At 41.5% G+C, this 20,789-nt stretch overlaps 1 protein-coding gene across 1 annotated transcript in view; it reads right to left on the bottom strand.

Annotated features, from left to right (window-relative positions):
• Positions 1-8,632: 8,632 nt before the first annotated feature.
• AP1S3 (adaptor related protein complex 1 subunit sigma 3) overlaps positions 8,633-20,789 on the bottom strand; it is an 85,460-nt gene continuing 73,303 nt past the window's right edge. Inside the window, exon 5 of the mRNA XM_031008673.3 lies at positions 8,633-15,570. Within this exon, the coding sequence (XP_030864533.1) occupies positions 15,535-15,570 (36 nt within the window). The 3' untranslated portion in view covers positions 8,633-15,534. The remainder of the gene's footprint in view (positions 15,571-20,789) is intronic.

Raw genomic sequence — 20,789 nt, forward strand, 5'->3', positions numbered from 1 at the left:
ACAGATGAGGAAACCGAGGCAGGGAGAAGTTACCTGCCAGAAGCCACACAGCTGGCAGGGGACAGAGTCAGGTCATGAACCCCAACACTTCAGGTCCAAAACCCACCTTATCAATTAACTAAGGGATTCTAGGTGCTAATTTTGAAATGTTGTTAAATGGCCTCTGTAAAGCAATTCCCGCGGCCTTGAAAGGCTAAGCAGCCAACAAGGCTGGGCAAGCCTGCCTGCCTCTCACCAGTCCCATGCAAGTCTATGGTCCCTGCTTCCAGCAGGGCAGTCCTAGCAAGGCTGATGGGCAAGCTGCCCTGGGCAGTTAGAACCTTCAAATCGGCAAAATTGCCAGTCATACATACTAACCCTTTGCTTACTGTCCCCTTCCCCTGGGAATATGGAGATACGTTTTGAGTGAGAAGAAACAAAGCCTGAAGTGTACTAATTTCAAATATTGGCTGAGAGCTTTTACTCAGCCGTGTCAACTCTGGCTCTCACCACATAATCCCAGGAAATTGAGAAGGCCTGACCTTCTCACAGACCCCACTGCACTCTGCCCCCAAAACACCTTCCCAGACTTTCCCTCCAACTGTCCCCTTCCTGGTACCCAAAACTGTTTTCTTTTTTTTTTTTTTTTTTGATTGAGATGGAGTTTCACTCTTGTTGTTCAGGCTGGAGTACAATGGTGTGATCTCTGCTCACTGCAACCTCCGCCTCCCAGGTTCAACCGATTCTCCTGCCTCAGCCTCCTGAGTAGCTGGGATTACCGGTACGCACCACCATGCCTGGTTAATTTTTTGTATTTTTAGTAGAGATGGGGATTCACCATGTTGGCCAGGTGATCTCCAACTCCTCACCTCCAACTCCTGGTCTCAGGAGTTGGAGGCTGGTCTCCAACTCCTGACCTCAGGTGATCTGCCCACCTCGGCCTCCCAAAGTGCTGGGATAACAGGCGTGAGACACCGTGCCTGGCCTCCATAATTGTTTTCACATACCAAACTACTGAACAATAGCATCTGAATTGGGTTGTGTCGGGGGTCCCCAATACCACCCTCAGGCTCGATGATTCCCTAGAAGGACTTACAGGATTCTGAAACCATTATAGTCACAGTTACAGTTTATTGCAGTGAAAGCATACAAATTAGAATGAGGAAAAGGGAAAAGGCACATGGGGGGAAGTCCAGGAGAAGCCAGGCATAAGCTTCTAGCTTCCCTTCAGTGATGTCACAGGAGGATGCATTTAATTCTCCCAGCAACAACATGTGGCAACATATGCAAAGTTTTGCCAACCAGGGAAGCTCACCAAACATCGGTGTCTTTTGGTTTTACCTAGACACCAGTTACCTAGGCATGCAGCACCCATGTGACTGACCTCAGCTACCCAGACTCCAGCCCCCTCACCCAGAGCAAAAACAGTGTTTGGCATAAATCACAAAGCTAGGATCAACCTATCTGGTCACACTGGTACAGCATGACCCAAGGCTGGGGTATGCAGAACACTCTTATCAGGCAAAACATTCCAGGGGCTCAGACGTTATGTCTCAAGAGCCAGCCAGTTCTGGAGGCAAGTTTTTAAATGTGCAGAGCTTGAGCAACCTAGACACGCAGAGTTAACCGTTTCCAGTACAGGTTGTCAGCAAAGAAAAACAAATCTCCTCAAATGGCTCTATCAACAATATCAAGGAAGGCTGGGCATGGTTGCTCACATCTGTAATCCCTGCACTTTGGGAGGCCAAGGTGGGCAGATCACTTGAGGTCAGGAGTTCAAGACCAGCCTGGTCAACATGGTGAAACCCTGTCTCTACCAAAAATATAAAAAATTAGCTGAGTGTGGTGGCGCATGCCTGTAATCCCAGCTACTTGGGAAGCTAAGGCAGGAGAATTGCTTGAACCCAGGCGGTGGAGGTTGCAGTGAGCCAAGATGGCACCACTGCACTCCAGCCTGGGCTACAGAGCAAGACTCCATCTCAAAAAAAAGAAAAAAAAATCAAGGACCAAAAGAAACAGCAGGACCCTGACTCTACAGTTAAATGTATCCAGGGGGATGTGGGGATGTGGTGGGTAGGAAACCCATGGCTATGGTTTGAATGCACTTCCTTCCTTGTGAATTTGAAAGTGTGACAAAAGCATTGATGTAATAAACATTAAGTAATCCATCTGAATAGCAACATAAGCTCACAGCCTCTGCCTTGCAGAAGCTCACTTTTGAGGGAGAAATGGCCTGTTGTCCATGTAGGTTCACGTATATAGGAGCCACGGTGTTCTCTGCTCCTGTGGTACCCAATAAAATCCATTAATGCTGGGGAAGGGAGTCATGGGGATAGTTTCACAGGAGCTGGCACTGAGCTGAGCCCTGGATGGTGACCAAAAGTTACCAGGTCAGCAGTGAGTGGGGCATTCCCAAGGCAGGAGACAAAAAGGTAGGATATTCCAGGTGGAGGGCTCAGGACATGCACGACAGCTCAGTGCATTTGGATTGTCATATTAATCCGATTACTTTTCTAAATCTTCTTCATAGGGTCAAGTTTGTAAGGCTAGTTGTTAGAAAGTAGTTTATGGCACAGCATCCCAACCTTTTTATGTCATGGTACTCATAGAAAATAATCCTATTTTTGGTACATTTCCTTTGGAAAAGAAAAAAGGCTCCTCTGGGGACAAAGGATCAATACCTTCAGGTCACCTGCACTGCATTCATGTCACACCACATAGCATAGCAAATGGATTGGGAAGCCCTGGTATAGGGCAGACTGCCCACAGGCAGCAGTCCTGATTTGAATATTCTGCTTTCTCTAAGGACAAGGAGGAGAGAGAAAGAGAGAGTAAGAGAGAGAGAGAGAGAGATGCCAGTATGATTTCCCAATCAATTTTCTGTTCAATTTTATTTTTCTAAATATTAATATTTGCAATTTTTACTAAATATACAATCAATTTTCTGTTTAGTGTGATTTCCCAACCAATTTTCTGTTGAGTTTTATTTTTCTAAGTGTTAGTTTTTGCAGTGTGATTTTTATTGGGAGCAAGTGAAGGAGCCACTCCCATAGTATACACTTCCAAAGGAAACACTTGGTTATAACATGGACCCTTTATCACTCAGCCTAATTTTCTACAGCCTATAATTTGCCTTTGTCACTAAAAGGCAATTATTAAGAACAATTGATGGCTGAGTGCAGTGGCTCATGCCTGTAATCCTAGCACTTTGAGAGGCCGAGGCAGGCAGATCACTTGAGGTCAGGAGTTCAAAACCAGCCTGGCCCACAGGGTGAAACCTCGTCTCTACTAAAAATACAAAAATTAGCCAGATGTGGTTGTGCATGCCTATAGTCTCAGCTACTCAGGAGGCTGAGGCAGGAGAATCACTTGAACCCGGGAGGCAGAGGGTGCAGTGAGCCGAGATCACGCCACTGTACTCCACACTCCAGTCTGAGCAACAGAGCAAAACTCCATCTCAAAAGGAAAAAAAAAAAAAAGAACGATTGAGAGAAGTCAATACTGTATAAAGGGCCTTAACTTAGCTCTCAGCCCTTTTTTGCATTGTTCACTCTAAATTCTTGTTTCACTACATTTCCATATATAAACAAGAGCACAAAGTGTGTGAATCGAATATATAGGGAATCTTTACATTTATCAACATGAAATATCATTCTTTTACTATTATCTGCTCTTCCTCACTTGCTCATCTGTTCTAAATAAGGAAGGAAGGAAGAAAGGAAGGGAGGGAGGGAGGCAAGGGAAGGAGGGAAGAAGGAAGGGAGGGATGGAGGGAGGAAGGAAGGAAGAGAAGGGAAGAGAAGGGAAGAGAAGGAAGGAAGGAAAAGGAAGGGAGGGAGGAAAGGAGGGAAACTACTTTTCCTGTCCCTTATGAATAATATATTACCTAGGTCTAGTATACAGTGTACTTGGTAGTCAATCATTCTCCTGGTGACTATCACTTTCAGCTACAGTTAAGCTTCTTTAAAGGTATTTTTCCATTTTTGTTTACAGATACGCCTTCCTAGGCTTTATCTTCACATCACTTGCATTTACACAGATCTCACATGGTATCTAAAGAGAAAGTCAACACATTTTTGTAGCAAAGGGCAAAAGGAAGACTGAAGAGACAGAGCGAAATCAGCATGCCACTGCTTTGTACTTCATGACTTGGAAATAATAATAATCAAAAAGTTTTCTAATCTTAATAAGTGATCCCCTATCATAATCTTGCACTAAAATCATAATCCACATGACACATTTAAAAATACAAAAAGTGCACATATTTGGGTAGACTTGAATCATATTTTTGAAAAGCCTATTCCTCCTTGTACAATCACATCAACAAGCCATCAGGTTCTTTTTCATTATGCTGGCAAGGCTTGGCAATGGGCTCCCCACCCAGATGAATAGTTTCAACATAAAAGCTTGGTGTGTCATGCATGTGAATGGTATTGAATGAAGGCTGGCTTGGAAATGTGGCAGTTTAACTTCTGCTTCCAAACTTCTTATTTTTATTTCCCAAGAAAGAAAACACATCCTCATGGTGCCACTGCTAAGTGCTCAGTTTTCATTTTGATCATTCTGTCACAAGAACAGCAGCAACCAAGTAATCACCATGTTCCTCAACTTTCAGCAGTTACTGATATCTTACTGTGTGCCAGGCACTGGTATGGGTGGTAGGGACACAGTAGTAGACAGAACAGAAAAGGTCCTGGACAGTAGAGTGTCATCTGTCACCTGAAATTTTGGAATCCTATCATGCTTCAGAAGTACAATATTTTAATGTTACTTCTGGATTCAAGACAACATAAGAGACAGTAAAAACTCTTGATCAAAAATAAACTATTTGATGATATACTCTAGAAATGATCATACAACTTACTAGATTCAAGAACTTCTTGTGATTCTTCAAAGATCTTCTAGTTTGGCAGTATTAAAAGAAATATACCTTTTGGCCGGGCACGGTGGCTCATGCCTGTAATCCCAGCACTTTGGGAGGCTGAGGTGGGAGGATCGCTTGAGTTCAGGAGTTCGAGACCAGTCTTGGCAACATGGAAAAAAAACTTTCTTTTTTTTTTTTTTTTTTTGAGATGGAGTTTCGCTCTTGTTGCCCAGGCTGGAGTGCAATGGTGCGATCTCTGCTCACTCCAACCTCCATCTCCTGGGTTCAAGCGATTCTCCTGCCTCAGCCTCCCAAGTAGCTAGGATTACAGGTACCTGCCACCACGCCTGGCTAATTTTTTGTATTTTTAGTAAAGACCATGCACCATGTTGGCCAGGCTGCTCTCGAACTCCTGACCTCAGGTGATCCACCCACCTCGGCCTCCCAAAGTGCTGGGATTACAGGTGTGAACCACTGCGCCCTGCCAGAAAAAAACAAACAAACCCCTCTTCACAAAAAATACAAAAATTAGCTGGGCATGGTGGCATGTGCTTGTAGTCCCAGCTCCAGAAGCAAAGGTGGGCGAATCACTTGAGCCTGGGAGGCAGAGGTTGCAGTGAGCCAAGATCACACCACTGCACCCCTGCCTTGATGACAGAGTGAGATCCTGTCTCAAAAAAAATAAAAAAGAAAAATACATCTTTTTAAAGGAGAGGTTTTAGACTCTAATCTAGTAGCTATGAGAAATTATGTCAATGTATGTAAGATATCAATAGACCATTAGGAGACTCAGAAAAGTTATTTCTTTCTCTCTAACACACACATACACACACACACACAGCCCTCCCACTCATCCTGGACTTTTTATGTCCAGGTAATTTATATTTAAATATCTGCAATATAACATTAGAAGTGATAAATTAAGTACCTTGTGAGGCATAGATTTAATGCAAAGGGATTTCAGAGAAGGGAGAAAGAATGGAATGAGAGAGGATTCAGGAAGACAGTAGTACGTGAGTTGGGTGTTAAAGAATCTGGATATAGGGAAATGGAGCAAACAACATTTAGGTAAAAGGAATGAACAGAACAAGCAACAGCCAACAAGAAGAGAATAATACATCAACCTGAAGGAACTGTGAAGGAGGGTGGGTATGTGATTTAAAAGTACAGAAGCACTCAGATCATGGAGGGTCTCAAAAGGCAAACTAAGGGGCTGCATCTGCAACCACAGAAGCAGGGTAAAAATCTAGCACAGGGGTCAAATGAAAATGCCCAGGGGGCCAGGCATGGTGGCTCATGCCTGTAATCCCAGCACTTTGTGAGGCTGAGAAAGGCTGATCACCTGAGGTCAGGAGTTCAAGACCAGCCTGGCCAACATGGTGAAACCCCATCTCTACTAAAAATACAAAAATCAGCCAGGAGTGGTGACACGTACCTATAATCCCAGCTACTTGGGAGGCTGAGGCACAAGAAACATTTGAACCCGGGAGGCAGAGGTTGCAGTGAGCCAAGATGACACCACTGCACTCCAGCCTGGGCGACAGAGTGAGACTCCTGTCTCAGAAAAAAAGAAAGAAAAGAAAAGAAAATGCCCAGAGAAGTGGGCAGGTGCAGAGGTGGGGGCTGTGGGAAACAGCAGTGCAACCCTCCAGCTCCAGCTGATTCTTGCCATAAAGAAGTGCAGGGTCAATATTGCCAGCTCTTACAATTTTCCAAGAAAAACAAAAGACTGTTTGTATGTGAAATAACATGATTGATTCAATTTTTTTATACAGTGGCAGTCAAACAAAATTTGTACGCAGGTGCAGGGTAACCCGTGGGACCCAATTTGTGCCTCTACAAAACTGACATGATGTGTGAATGGCAACATCACAATCTTTCTACTTCTACGTTTTGGTATCTATTTCTTAGAAGCCTGCTTTCCCAATCATGCTTATTATCCACCCTTTTCCAGATAGTCGCTTGTGTCATCTCTAAAGGGTGCCTTATTTGTGCACTTTCTGTAAATAAACTTGATTTCATATATCCTGATCCTCCTGATGGTAGCACCCAGTTTTTTTGTGCATTGGGGCATGCTCAATGCTGTAACAACCCCAGTGCAGTGGCGTAATACAATAGAGGTTGACTTCTGTTGCATATATTAGTCCAGTTTGGCTGTCCTAGTTGGTTGGCTTTCCTGACAGCCTTTTTACAGACTCCTCCCATCTCATGGCTCTGCCTTCTCTGGGTCCTGGAGTCTTTTTGTTTAGCTGTAAACAAAGAATGGAGGTCTCATATGGGAGAGTTTTGTGAGCCAGACCTGCAGTGGGCATGGGTTACTTCAACCCACATTCCACTGGCCATAATTCCACCATGAATAAACCAACCTTCAAGAGAGGCTACAAATTCAAGACCAGCAAAAAATGTATTCTTCCTCTGTTCTCTCCTTTCCTTCTGAAACATATGAGAAGTCCCTCCTCCAAAACTCGACAATGCAAACTTGTTTTTATTTATTTATTTATTTTTTATTTATTGTTTTGAGACGGAGTCTCACTCTGTCACCCAGGCTGGAGTGGAGTGGCACCATCTTGGCTCACTGCAACCTCCACCTCCCTGGTTCAAGCAATTCTCCTGCCTCAGCCTCCCAAGTGGCTAGGACTACAGGTGTAAACCACCATGCTCGGCTAATTTTTGTATTGTTTAGTAGAGACGGGGTTTTGCCATGTTGGCCAGGCTGGTCTCAAACTCCTGACCTCAGGTGATTTCCACCCACCTCAGCCTCCCAAAGTGATGGGATTACAGGCATGAGCCACTGCTCCCAGCCAATACAAACTTGTAATTCTCCTTTTATTCCAGGAGTGGTTCTATCTACTCTTATAATGACATCTTTCATTTAAAGAGCACTCAATATTCTTCACTTGTATCATTTAAAAGGGTGAAAAACATGCTTGAATGTCATTAGGATTGTATTTCATACCAGACTCATCAAATATTCTCATGGGGTAACACCTTTGATCAAGACAAAGTTTAATTAAACAAATGACTACCACTGGTACTTGATCAAAACATAAATGTTACAGCAATGATTATTCTTCCCTCTTCTATATATTGAGAGAATTAGACCACTGTATGATCTCATCTGATTCTAACATTCCATCCATTCCAAAGAGCAAGTCCAAGAGCCTTGTCAGTGGCACAGCCAGGACCAAAACAAAGGTCCTCAATTCCTACTCCACTTTGACTCTCTAAACGTAAATATGATACTCAGTAATATGGTTCAGAACATCACAACCAGTGTACTATGGACCACTTGTTTGCTCTGAGAGACTGATAGTTGAAAATCACATATAGAGATAAAAAAAATCAAATCACTATTTTTATTGATCCAAAAGTTCACAAGAGTTGAAATAATATTTAAATAGTATTCGGATGGCTGTCTCAGAAAAATTCCTAAATTCAGTAATTATGTATTTTGGCTCAAAATATTTTGAATATAAAAGGCACTGATAGCCAGGCAAGATGGCTCACACCTGTAACCCCAGAACTTTTTGGGAGGCTGAGGCAGGAGGATCAGTTAAGCCCAGAAGTTTGAGACCAGCCTGGGCAACATAGTGAGACACTTTGTCTATAATAGTTTTCTTTTAAATTAGCCAAGTATGGTGGCACACACCTGTAGCCCGCCCCAGCTACTCAGGAGGCTGAGGTGAGAGGATTGCTTGAGCCCAGGAGGTCCAGGTTGCAGTGCGCTGCAATCGTGCTACTGCACTCCAGCCTGGGTGACAGAGTGAGATCCCATCCCATTTCAAGAAAAAAAAAAAAAAAAACACTAGCAGAAAGCAGAGCGGACTTGAATAAAAGTCTCTGCACATGAAGCACTTTCTAAAATTATCAGCTGGTTTAATTTTATTAATACTCCATGATTTATTATTCTTGAGGGTATTTGTATGTAAAAGATTTAAATTTTCTTCCAAATTAATTTGCTCTATGATCTTATATTTTTAATAAATGTTCGACTAATAAAGTATGTACAAATTGTTGTATTATTGCTATTATCATGAGATTAGGTGTTTCAAGTAGAACCCGTAATTGATTTTATTCGTTTTTTTCTATTAATGTGCCTTGTTTTATTCATTTATTTATCCATCGTTTTGGTATTGGCTTTGAATATTATAATTAGTCATAGTCTAATGCTTGATAAAATCTCATTAAAAAGTTGTTTCCAGAAATAAAAAAGATGCTCATTTCTAAAAACAGAAAAACATAATTAAACCAATTCATTACAGAGGACAGATTATCAGAAATATATTTAATCCTACATAAGTAAAGATACTTGTATTTTCATACTTTTTTTGAAGTTTATTTTATTAAATGATAATTAATATTTCAATGTTTTCAATCTTACTGCATTCATTTCCCAAATTATATTTTTATTGCACTTTAATTTTTCCATTTATTTTGCATACTAAAAATTGCAAATGACCTAAATTATTTTTTGAACTTAATTTCTGACTACAAATGTGTGTAACTCCCTCAGTTCTTTATTCTTTGCATTTCTATAGTCCTAAGTTTTACAGACATGTTTCCACCATAATAAAAAAATTTTATTAAAACTGGAGGCTTCCCAAATTCAACAGATCCCCCCACAAAAAAATAAAAGTTTTAAAAAAGTTTAAGTCACTACTGATGCAGTATGAGGACTATCTTACTTGTGGAACCAAGTTCTTCATAATTCTCCTTTTTCTTTTTTCTTTTTTTGAGATGGAGTTTTGCTCTTGTTGCCTAGGCTAGAGTGCAATGGCATGATCTCGGCTCACTGCAATCTCTGCCTCTGGGGCTCAAACGATTCTCCTGCCTCAGTCTCCCGAGTAGCTGGGATTACAGGCGCCCGCCACCACATCTGGCTAATTTTTGTATTTTTTTTTTTTTTTTTTTTTTAGTAGAGACAAGGTTTCACCATGTTGGCCAGGCTGGTCTCGAACTCCTGACCTTGTGATCCACCCACCTCGGCCTCCCAAAGTGCTGGGATTACAGGCATGAGCCACTGCGCCTCGCCCGTAATTCTCCCTTTTCTTCAGCCTAAATGTCTTCTTCTCTTCAAAATGTTATCAAGTAAAGCAATAGAATCAAGTAAATTATACTGGCATCTTTCTACTAAGCAAGCATTTTACACACAAGATTAAATAAAAGTTTAAAGAAGGGCAAGTATAATATAAGAAACAAAGATTCCTAGAAGTTATAGCAGACTGGGTATGGTGGCTGACGCCTGTAATCCCAGCACTTTGGGAGGCTGAGGTAGGAGGATTACTTGAGCCCAGTTCAAGACCAGCCTGGGCAACATAGTGAGAGCTCATCTCTATTTTTTAATTTTTTAAAAAATGTTATAACAATCTCAAGTATATCTCATAAAGCTGGTTATGAAGTCAGCTAACAATAGCAAAACCTCATGTAACACACACAATTGCAGAACTGCTCATTTTACCAATCTGTGTGGAAATTTTCATCATTTTCCAAAGGAAAGAGAAAAAGTGCCACTTTTGAATAATATTATCACTGGATACAGAACATGCAAAGACGCGAAAATAATTCTAATCCAGAATGGTTACATTGTAAATAGATCATCTCAGGTTAATTGATCCTTGTTAGTTAGTAACTGTGAAACCCTGAAGAGAAATGCTTAAAACATTATTTATTCTGTAAAGCTGCAAAACAAACTAGTAAGCAAAATAGTAAATGAACACTTAAGTAAGTTAAATATAATGGAAACACTGCATAAGTTATGTGATAGCACAGATGCAAGGAAAAAATGCTGAGATTCAGTTAATGCATGAGCTTATTCATGAAGAACTTATCGAAAGTTCTTGTGTAGGGCTGAATTCCACATTAAATGGTTCTATCAGAAGGTGAGTCTAATAAAGCCTGAGAAGGTCAGGCACGGTGGCTTATGCCTGTAGTCCCAATACTTTGGGAGGCCAAGGTGGGAGGATCGCTTGAGCCCAGGAGTTCGAGATCAGCCTGGGAACTCAGGGAGAACGCCCCTTTTCCCCCGCTTCTCTAAAAAAAGTTTACAAATTAGCCAGGCATGGCAGTGCATTCCTGTAGTCTCAGCTATTTGGGAGGCTGTGGTGAGAGGATCCCTTAAACCCAGGAGTTCAAGGTTGAAGTGAGCCACGATCATGCCACTGCTCACCAGCCTGGTCAACAGAGCCAGACCTTGACTCAAAAAAACAAAGGCAGCCCTGGATGTTACAGACCTTTCTGTTTTTAGCAATATGTGACAAAATAGATGATTTCTGCTTAATACCAAAGTACATGGTCTACTGGTAAACTTTTGTCAAGAGTTAAAATAAGAATTAAAAAAAAATTAATGGTTGTCCTTTGCAGATTATTGGAGAATATTTATTGGCTTGCTTTACTCATATTCCCCAGCATCTGAATGAACTTAATCAAAAATTTTCAGGGACCACTGTGAATAAGTACATTATCAGGTAAAATTTACCAGTAAAATGTATTGATTATAACTTAGAAAGGTGAAATTAAACACAGTTCACCAATGATGTTTCGTAGGTATTATAACATGAATTCCAAAGAAGACGCTGGCTGAGCGCAGTGGCTCACGCCTGTAATCCCAGCATTTTGGGAGGTCGAGGTGGGCAGATTATTTGAGGTCAGGAGTTCAAGACCAGTCTGGCCACATGGTGAAACCCCGTCTCTACTAAAAACACAAAAATTAGCCAGGCATGTGGTGCATACCTGTAATCCCAGCTACTTGTGAGACTGAGACACAAGAATCACTTGAACCCGGAGGTGGAGGTTGCAGTGAGCTGAGATCACACCACCGTACTCCAGCCTGAGCAACAGAGTGAGACTCTGTCTCAAAAAAGATTAGAACAATACATTTGACTAAAGCTTTATCATTATTTTAGGAGGTTTGATATGGAAAAAACAGTTTGAATCAAAAATCCATTTGCTTTATCACAAGAACTGTCAACTTTACATTTGTTAATGAAAGAAAAGGAGCTGTCACTAGATTTAAAAAATGATCACATCATTAATTACGTGTAAAGAGATCAGATTACCAAAATGTAGGTGAATGATGAGAAAAGTCAGTAGGAGCAAAAGCAGTAAATACTCTTCTCCCATTTGCTACCACTTACTTTTGAAGTTGCTTCTTGTTGGTAGGTACCAAGAAAATAAAGAGGTCATATTAAAGAGACATCACCAGGAATTATGAGTAGCAATTCCAAACATAAAATCTGACTTAAAAAAAGTGTATTCTTGAAAACACACCAAGTTCCTCATTAAAACATGTTAAAACATTTTATTTTGGAAGTTTTATAGAAATTTAACATTTACTATCTTTCCCTTGGTAGTTTTATAGTAATTATATAATATAAAGAAAACACAATGACTATTTTAGCCTAGGCCCATGTAAGATGTCCCTAAAATCCCTCAAATTTACCCCACTGTGCCATATAGATATGTTTACTTACTTTCATTTTTTTTTTTTTTTGAGACAGGGTCTCACTCTGTCACCCGGGCTGGAGTACAGTGGCGTGATCTCAGCTCACTGCAACCTCTGCCTCCCGGGTTCAAGAGATTCTCCTGCCTCAGCCTCCTGAGTAGCTGGCACTACAAGCATGCGCCACCACACGTGGCTAATTTTTGAATTTTTAGTGGAGACAGGGTTTCACCATGTTGGCCAGGCTGGTCTCGAACTCCTGACCTCAGGTGATCTGCCACCTTGACCTCCCAAAGTGCTGGGATTACAGGCGTGAGCCACCTCGCCCAGACGAGATATATTTACTTTCTATGTGTGACACTGATTGAAGTCTGAGAAGCCCTGTCCATAGCTAAAGTGTCTAATATGGAATTATCCAGAACATGTGTAGTATATTTGAATGACGTTCAACAGATACCTTTATCCAAATATGGTGACAAATTTCAAAAGAACCGGAAAAACTATGATGGATTTACATGAGGTCCATCTTTACAAAATTGTATTGAAAAATAAAGAATTTGGCCGGGTGCAGCGGCTCATGCCTGTAATCCCAGCACTTTGGAAGGCCAAGGCGGGCGGATCACCTGAGGTCGGTGTTCAAGACCAGCCTGACCAACATGGAGAAATCCCAACTCTACCAAAAATACAAAATTAGCCAGGCGTGGTGGCGCATGCCTATAATCCCAGCTACTCGGGAGGCTGAGGCAGGAGAATCGTTTGAACCCAGGAGACGGAGGCTGCAGTGACCTGAGATCACACCATTGCACTCTGGCCTGGGTGACAAGAAGCGAGGAAAGAAAAGAAAGAAAAGAAAAGAAAAGAGAAAAGAAAGAAAGAAAGGAGGGAGGGAGGGAGGGAAGGAAGGAAGGGAGGGAAGGAGAGAGAGAGAGGAAGGAAGGAAGGAAGGAAGGAAGGAAGGAAGGAAGGAAGGAAGGAAGGAAGGAAGGAAGGAAGGAAGGAAGGAAGGAAAAGAAAGAAAGAAAGAAAGAAAAAAAAACTAACACATTAAAAAGTTAAACCACAAAACTGAAGGTTAGCTAAAGTAAACGCAGTGATCAATCATACATGATAAACTTCAAGCTGATGCCATAATTGTAATTACATGGTAACCTGAAGAAATATTGGATAGTAAAAGCCTAATGATTATTTTATATGCTAATCTGAGTTATTTCCTTTGAACAATTATAACCATTGTTGAGGAATTGGTGAATTTTTCCTTTTGTTCTCCTGCTTGCTTTGCTGTTTTCCCTAAATATGTCTGCTGAGATGAACTAAAGAGAACATTTTTCCATTGGGTTCTCTAAAAATCTACCAGATGGGATCTCCTAAAGAATCCAACAGGAAACGCATTCTTCTAGGAAATCACTGGAGGTCCCAAACCACTCTAATATGAATGATACCAGACCTCAAAGCTAACATTGAAAATGCACAGGTAAAACATCAAATAGCAGGCAGCAAGACAGAATACTACAAGCTTTTACTTTTTCTTTTTTTTTTTTTTTTTCTTGAGACGCAGTCTTGCTCTGTCACCCGCCTGGAGTGCACTGGTATGATCTTGGCTCACTGCAACCTCTGCCCCCTGGGTTCAAGCTATTCCCCTGCCTCAGCCCCCTGAGTAGCTGGGATTACAGGCACCTGCCACCACGCCCGGCTAATTTTTTTGTTTGTTTGAGACGAAGTGTTGCTCTGTCGCCCAGGCTGGAGAGCAGTGGCACAATCTCAGCTCACTGCAACTTCTGCCTCCCAGGTTCAAGCGATTCTCCTGCCTCAGCCTCCCAAGTAGCTGGGACTACAGGCATGCACCACCACACCCGGCTAATTTTTGTATTTTTAATAGAGGTGGGGTTTCACCTTGTTGGCGAGGATGGTCTTGATCTCTTGACCTTGTGATCCGCCCACCTCTGCCTCCCAAAGTGCTGGGATTATAGGCATGAGCCACTGCACCCGGCCTAATTTTTGTATTTTTAGTAGAGATGGGGTTTCATCATATTGGTCAGGCTGCTCTCGAACTCCTGACCTCAAGTGATCCACCTGCCTCAGCCTCCCAAAGTGCTGGGATTACAGGTGTAAGCCACCACTCCCGGCCTACAAGCTATTTCCCTGTAGTATGTCTGATCACTGTTAGGACCTGGTTATACAGAATTTTCATTCCAGGAAGCACAAATGTGATATACTTACAGTAATAATGGTCAGCAGCAAATCTTTTCTTTGGGGAGGAAAGGGTAAGAAAAGAAAAAAGGAGGAAAGGAATCTACCATATAGGCTGTGATAATCTTAAATGCTCTAAGTAAGCCATGTAATAAGTTTTCAAATGCATTAGAGATACATTAAAACATATTTGAAATGAAATTTCCAGCATCTAAGAGTGCTTGGAACGTGAATTTTAAAAAATAGTAGCAATAATTATTATTGCTATTAATTCTTATCATACTATTTTAGAATAATAAAGGAAGTCATAGATGCTGTATCTCTAGGTCTCTATAAACCTTAATAAATATACAGTTCATAGAAAACCTTATTGTAATGTCCCTTATATTCGATTAAAAGATAAATTAAAACCTCAGTCAAGATAGCAGCTTCTAAGGCATCAAAAATACTTATTAAGTTCTATACTCTTTGGTTATTTTCATAATCCCAATTCTGAAAAAAATAAATGAATTCAGCACATTAAAATCAGACATTTTGTATGTGAATTGCAGTTACAGTACTATTAAGTGTATGAAAAATGTCTAGCATTACATATAAACTCTGCACTATTAACATAATTTTGAATTATTATACAATTTAAAAAACTAAACATTTAGAAAAAGTATTAATGACATCATATATACTTTACATTCAAAATCATGGATTATTACAATATTGTGTCAAATGCAAAAAAAATTGCAGCTAATGTATCTAAACTAGCTTAAAAACATAACATGGAGTTAATACATTACAAATATTGTCTGTTGGGTTAGGTGGTAGTTACTTTAAACATTTAGAGCTACAAGTACCTATACAGTATAATACAGACACATAATTTTTTTTTAATAATACAGACACATAGTAATTATAAATATGTTAAACAACTTTAACTTTGTTAGTTAACGAAGAATCCCTTTAAATTATTTTTGGCATGGTGCCTGAGGCTCCATCAAAAAACCGGATGGGAGGCGTTGCTTATTTACAGCTTCATAACTTGTAGTGCTGGAGTCTTCAAGTAGATTTCCAGTTAAAATGTAGGCTTGTTCATGTATTCTTCCATTGTCTGAAAGCGAACAATAAATTAGAACAATTTTCCCTGTAAGTCACAACCTTCTGCAGACTGTGAAATCTTCTGCATTCTTTTATTTATTTGCCATTGTTGAAAACAAGTTGTCAAAAGGATACATGGATATAAAATCTTTGCATTCTAATCAAAGTTTGAGTATAATTTGTATACACATCCATATGGGGCTGGAATTAAGTAACTTTCAACTGAGAAAAAGTTAAGCTTGATCATAAAGTGAATGTCTGATAAGAGACATGCTTGGCCAGTGTGGTGCTCACGCCTGTAATACCAGCACTTTGGGAGGCCGAGGTGGGCAGATCACCTGAGGTCAGCCTGGCCAACATGACAAAACCCCATCTCTATGAAAAATACAAAAATTAGCCGAGTGTGGTGGCAGGCACCTGTATTCCCAGCTACTCAGGAAGCTGAGGCAGGAAAATTGTTTGAACCGGGAGGCGGAGGTTGAAGTGAGCCAAGACTGCACCACTGCATTCCAGGCTGGGTGACAGAGTGAGACTCCGTCTCAAAAACAAAAACAAAAAAAAAAGAGAGAGAGAGAGAAATGCTAAAGCAAAGTTGCCAAGATATCACTGTTGACTTAAGATAAACACGTTTGCTAAAATGATCAGGAGGACCACATCCAGGTACGTGTATTAGAGAATTCTGAATTACGTCTGTATAACATATGTATCGTTACCTATATTGTGCAGAGCATCTTTAGTATACATATTGTCAAGACAAAAAAGATAAACAGACCAAAATTGTTAAGAATTTCTTTACTTCTCTACCAAGTTCACAGGAAAAAATGTATAGTTTCTGCCATATGTTTTCAAAGGCTTCCTCCCAAAGTATACAAATTATGTTTCTTTTTAACTTTTAAGTTCAGAGATACATGTGCAGGTTTGTTATAGACGTAAACGTGTATCATGGGGATTTGTTATACAGATGATTTCGTCATCCAGGTATTAAGCCTAGGACCCATGAGTCATTTTTCCTGATCCTCTCCCTCCTCCCACCCTCCACCCTCTGAAAGGCTCCAGTGTGTGTTGTTCCCTTCTATGTGTCCATGTGTTCTCATCATTTAGCTCCCACTTTTAAGTGAGAACATGTGGCATTTGGTTTTCTGTCCCTGCACTAGTTTGCTCAGAATAATGGCCTCCAGCTCCATCCACGTCCCTGCAAAGGACATGATCTCATTCTTTTCATACTGTCCATCAGTTACTAAGTTTGCTAACATGCCCCAAAGCCGTAATATTTTTTTCAGCATTTAAAAAAAAATGTTTGAACAGACTCACAATTACAGGTAGAGTTCAAAGTTAACAATGATGTTGCAGGTTCTATACCATGCAAGACAGACGGGCTTTCTCTTGCACACTCTCCTACTTTAAACATATATATTTTGTCACACCAGGGCCCCAAGTTGAATCAATAAGAAAGCTCGAGAGGACAAAAAGTCACCTGCCTCTTTCGTTTGAGTCACGATCTGCTCATTTAGCAATCCAAGTTCAACTTGTTCTTAAGCTTAAACTCCAGGGTATATGATTCATATGAACCTGCCAGGAAATACGCTGACTGACATGGGCTGAAGAGACCAAGGCTACTGGCCGAGCAAGATTGCTCAGGAGATACTAGGGCTAGAAATCTGCCCTTACCTTCAAAAGAGGTTTTCTAACTGGTTTTCACCAGCTCTATCTAGAATTCCAGAGTTCTTCTGCCAGAAACATTTGTATTCAGTCATCCACATTTACTCAACAAAGCTCTCACCTCCTAAGTGGGCATTGGCCAAGACAGCCCCGTACCTATCTACCCCTCTACAGATGCTGCCCGTGGGGTCTTTTAACTTAGCAGAGGGATCATACAGGCCATTGGGCCATGCTGGTTTTATGGAATCTAGAGTTTACACCATTTAAATGGGAATACAAAGTTACAAATACAAAATCAGGTATAAAGTGTACTTAGAATGAGAAAAGAAATGACCAGATTATGAACTTTGAAGATGACAAATATCACAAAATGAAAAATGGTTGCATGTTATTTTCACTAATTAATTGCTTGACACTCCTCTATCATATATTATATTGTATGGCTATGTACTTTTTGCAGTTAAAATATCTTATTTTTGCAAAGTAGACAAAAACCCATGACCAGATGAGGGCATTGCTAGGCCCTGCCTGCAGCCTCAGGAGGGGCCTGGAGTTGACACTTTCCTGTCTTTGTGGTTCAGTGGCCTCTAGTCATTGGCACTGCTCACATCACCAGATGACTCAGTCTGCTAAACACCACACTGGCTGCCCTGTCTGAGCCGAGCCAGGCTGGTTACTCAAGCTATGTAAACCAATAAGGTAAAAGTTGGCATTTTCTTGAGCTTGCCACTTTAAAGGTTTGGGGCAGACTTTTAGAGCTGGCAGAACCTTAGTTGCTCTTACCTTCTCAAGACAGGAGCTGGAGTCTGTATCTTGGGTCCTCTTCTGGATACATCTAGTTCTGTGGTGTTTCTTATGCATATAGCACAGTGTATGTTATGACTTCCTACTGCATTGTGGTTTGGCTTAGCTGTTAACATGGTTTACGCTTTTAAGGGTGACAGTGTTGGTGTGCACCTAGCAGTTTCGCCTGCATCCACACGAGGGCACATAGAATCCTATTGCTCATGAGATACAATCTGACCCTCCCCTTCTTTTTTTTGAGACGGGTTCTCACTCTGTCACCCAGGCTGGAGTGCAGTGGTGCGATTACCGCTCACTGCAGCCTTGACCTCTCGGGCTCAAGTGATCCTTTCACCTTAGCCTTCCAAGTAGCTGGAATTACAGGTGTACACCATCACACCTGGCTAATTTTATTACTTTTTGTAGAGACAAGGTTCTCACTATGTTGCCTAGGCTGGTCTCAAAACTCCTGGGCTCAAGCGGTCCTTCCGCATCAGCCTTCTGAGTAGCTGGGATTATAGGTGCACACCACCACACCTGGCTAATTTTATCATTTTTCTGTAGAGACAAGGTTCTCACTATGCTGCCTAGGCCGATCTCAAACTCTTGACTTAAGCAGTCTTCCTGCCTGGGACTCCCAAAGTGCTGGGAATACAGGCATGAGCCATCGCATCTGGCCTTGAGCCTCCCTTCTTGGCAGGCTGTTAGTCGGGGTAAAATATCTACTGTTTGTCGCTCCTACCTATTGCAAGTCCTGTGGTTAATGACCACTATTGCCTTTGAGAGTTTCATTTTCTTTTCTTTTTTCTTTTTTTTTTTTTTTTTTTGAGACAGAGTCTCACTCTGTCGCCCAGGCTGGAGTGCAGTGGCATGATCTCGGCTCACTGCAACCTCCGCCCCCCGGGTTCAAGCGATTCTCCTGCCTCAGCCTCCTGAGTAGCTGGGATTACAGGCGCCCACCACCGCACCTGGCTAATTTTTGTATTTTTAGTAGAGACGGAGTTTCACCATCTTGGCCAGGCTGGTCTTGAACTCCTGATCTCGTGATCCACCTGCCTCGGCCCAAAGTGCTGGGATTATAGGCATGAGCCACTGTGCCCAGCAATTTTTTTTTTTTTTTTTTTTTGAGATGGAGTCTTGCTCTGTCACCCAGGCTGGATTGCAGTGGTGGAATCTCGGCTCACTGCAACCTCTGCCTTCTGGGTTCAAGCGATTCTCCTGCCTCAGCCTCCCAAGTAGCTGGGGTTACAGATGTGCACCACCACGCCTGGCTAATTTTTGTATTTTTAGTAGGGATGGGATTTTGCCATGTTGGCTAGGCTGGCCTCGAACTCGTGACCTCAAGTGATCTGCCCGCCTCGGCCTCCCAAAGTGTTGGGCTTACAGACGTGAGCCACCACACCCAGACAGAGGGTTTAATTTTCCTTCTAATAACTTTGTGCCATTGTCCACATTGTTGTTACCCCCAAATAAGTATTCCCAACCAAGTAAACAGTTCCTTTCTTTTCCTCTTATCAACATCTAGCCACCACACGCTCAGAATAAGCTTTGAGCATTTGGAGATTTGAGGCTATGTCTTCTTACTAAATCTGCAGGCAGTTGTAGCTTTTTAAAAGTTATTATTCTAAGAAACTGTTATTAAGTAGGAGCTAGAGAAAAGTCTTAGGGGCTACTGAAGATTGACAGCTGTTCTCACAGCTAAAGCAATGTCACAAAGGCCTCCCTTAACCTTCAGTAACTACAAATATATGATTGGGTCCAAAGGACAGGAAGAAAAAAAAGCAGTAATTATTTTCCTTTATGCAAGTATACTACTGGCTCCTATCCAGTTTAAACCTCTTAAGCAGGCAAGATATGCAAAGCCAATTCTTCAACAAGCTCCCCAGAATATTCACTGACTTCACTGAATACCAGAGCCCAAGAGAACGCTAATAACACTCTCTGTATTTGGCGAGTGTTGTTAGCGCAACAGAAGAGACTGAGAGGGTGGCCATGACATTGCCTGCTCACCATAGGGACACCAGGGCTAAATGCAAGGTCCCCTGAGACCTAACCGTCAAGCCCCTCCACTCAATCACCAATTAGCGTTTAATTGTGAAAGAGCTCACTCTTGAAACACCTACTTCCTAGATTTAAATGGAACCAGCAACACCAGATTTATGACAACCTTTTTAAAACATTTCCTAATTTGAGAAGATTTCAAATTAACCCAGGTGTGTCTTGGCCCCCAATTCAGCTTTAATTACTGAAGTGCCAAAGACTCCGTTAAAAAGTCTGTTTCTCCTGTAAGGAGACTCCACAGTCAGGACCCTGAGGTCCTGAAGTTAAAAAAAAACCTCCACCCCCTCCACCTGCCCCCAACTCCCAGAGTATTTTATGAAACACTATTTTGTGAAATTTCCAAACCACTGATTTCTCAAATACCTTGTAAAGTGTTCCTCCCTGCGGCATTTGGAGACAGCCAAATCAACATCAGAGAGTTTAGATGCACTTTTTGAGGTCAGACACCTCTGGTAATGAATGCGTTGGCCTTCTAATAGGCACACGCAGCTGCTTACGGCACCCACTCAGATAGATGTTTTCCTCCACATCCATTCACCAGAGGACTGATTCTCTGGCTAGGCGGGAGCAAGTAATCAGCCTAAAGACGCACCAAAACAGTTGCTGGGAATTCACACCTAATGGTGTTTTGTTAATTTAATCACCCTCTTCCAAATAGCAGAAAAAAAATAGCTTTAATGCCAGTTTTAGTTGTTTATTTATTTATTTTGAGATGGAGTCTGGCTCTGT

This window comes from Gorilla gorilla, chromosome 11 (genome assembly GCF_029281585.2).
Source record: "Gorilla gorilla gorilla isolate KB3781 chromosome 11, NHGRI_mGorGor1-v2.1_pri, whole genome shotgun sequence".
NCBI classification, from domain to species: Eukaryota; Metazoa; Chordata; class Mammalia; order Primates; family Hominidae; genus Gorilla; species Gorilla gorilla.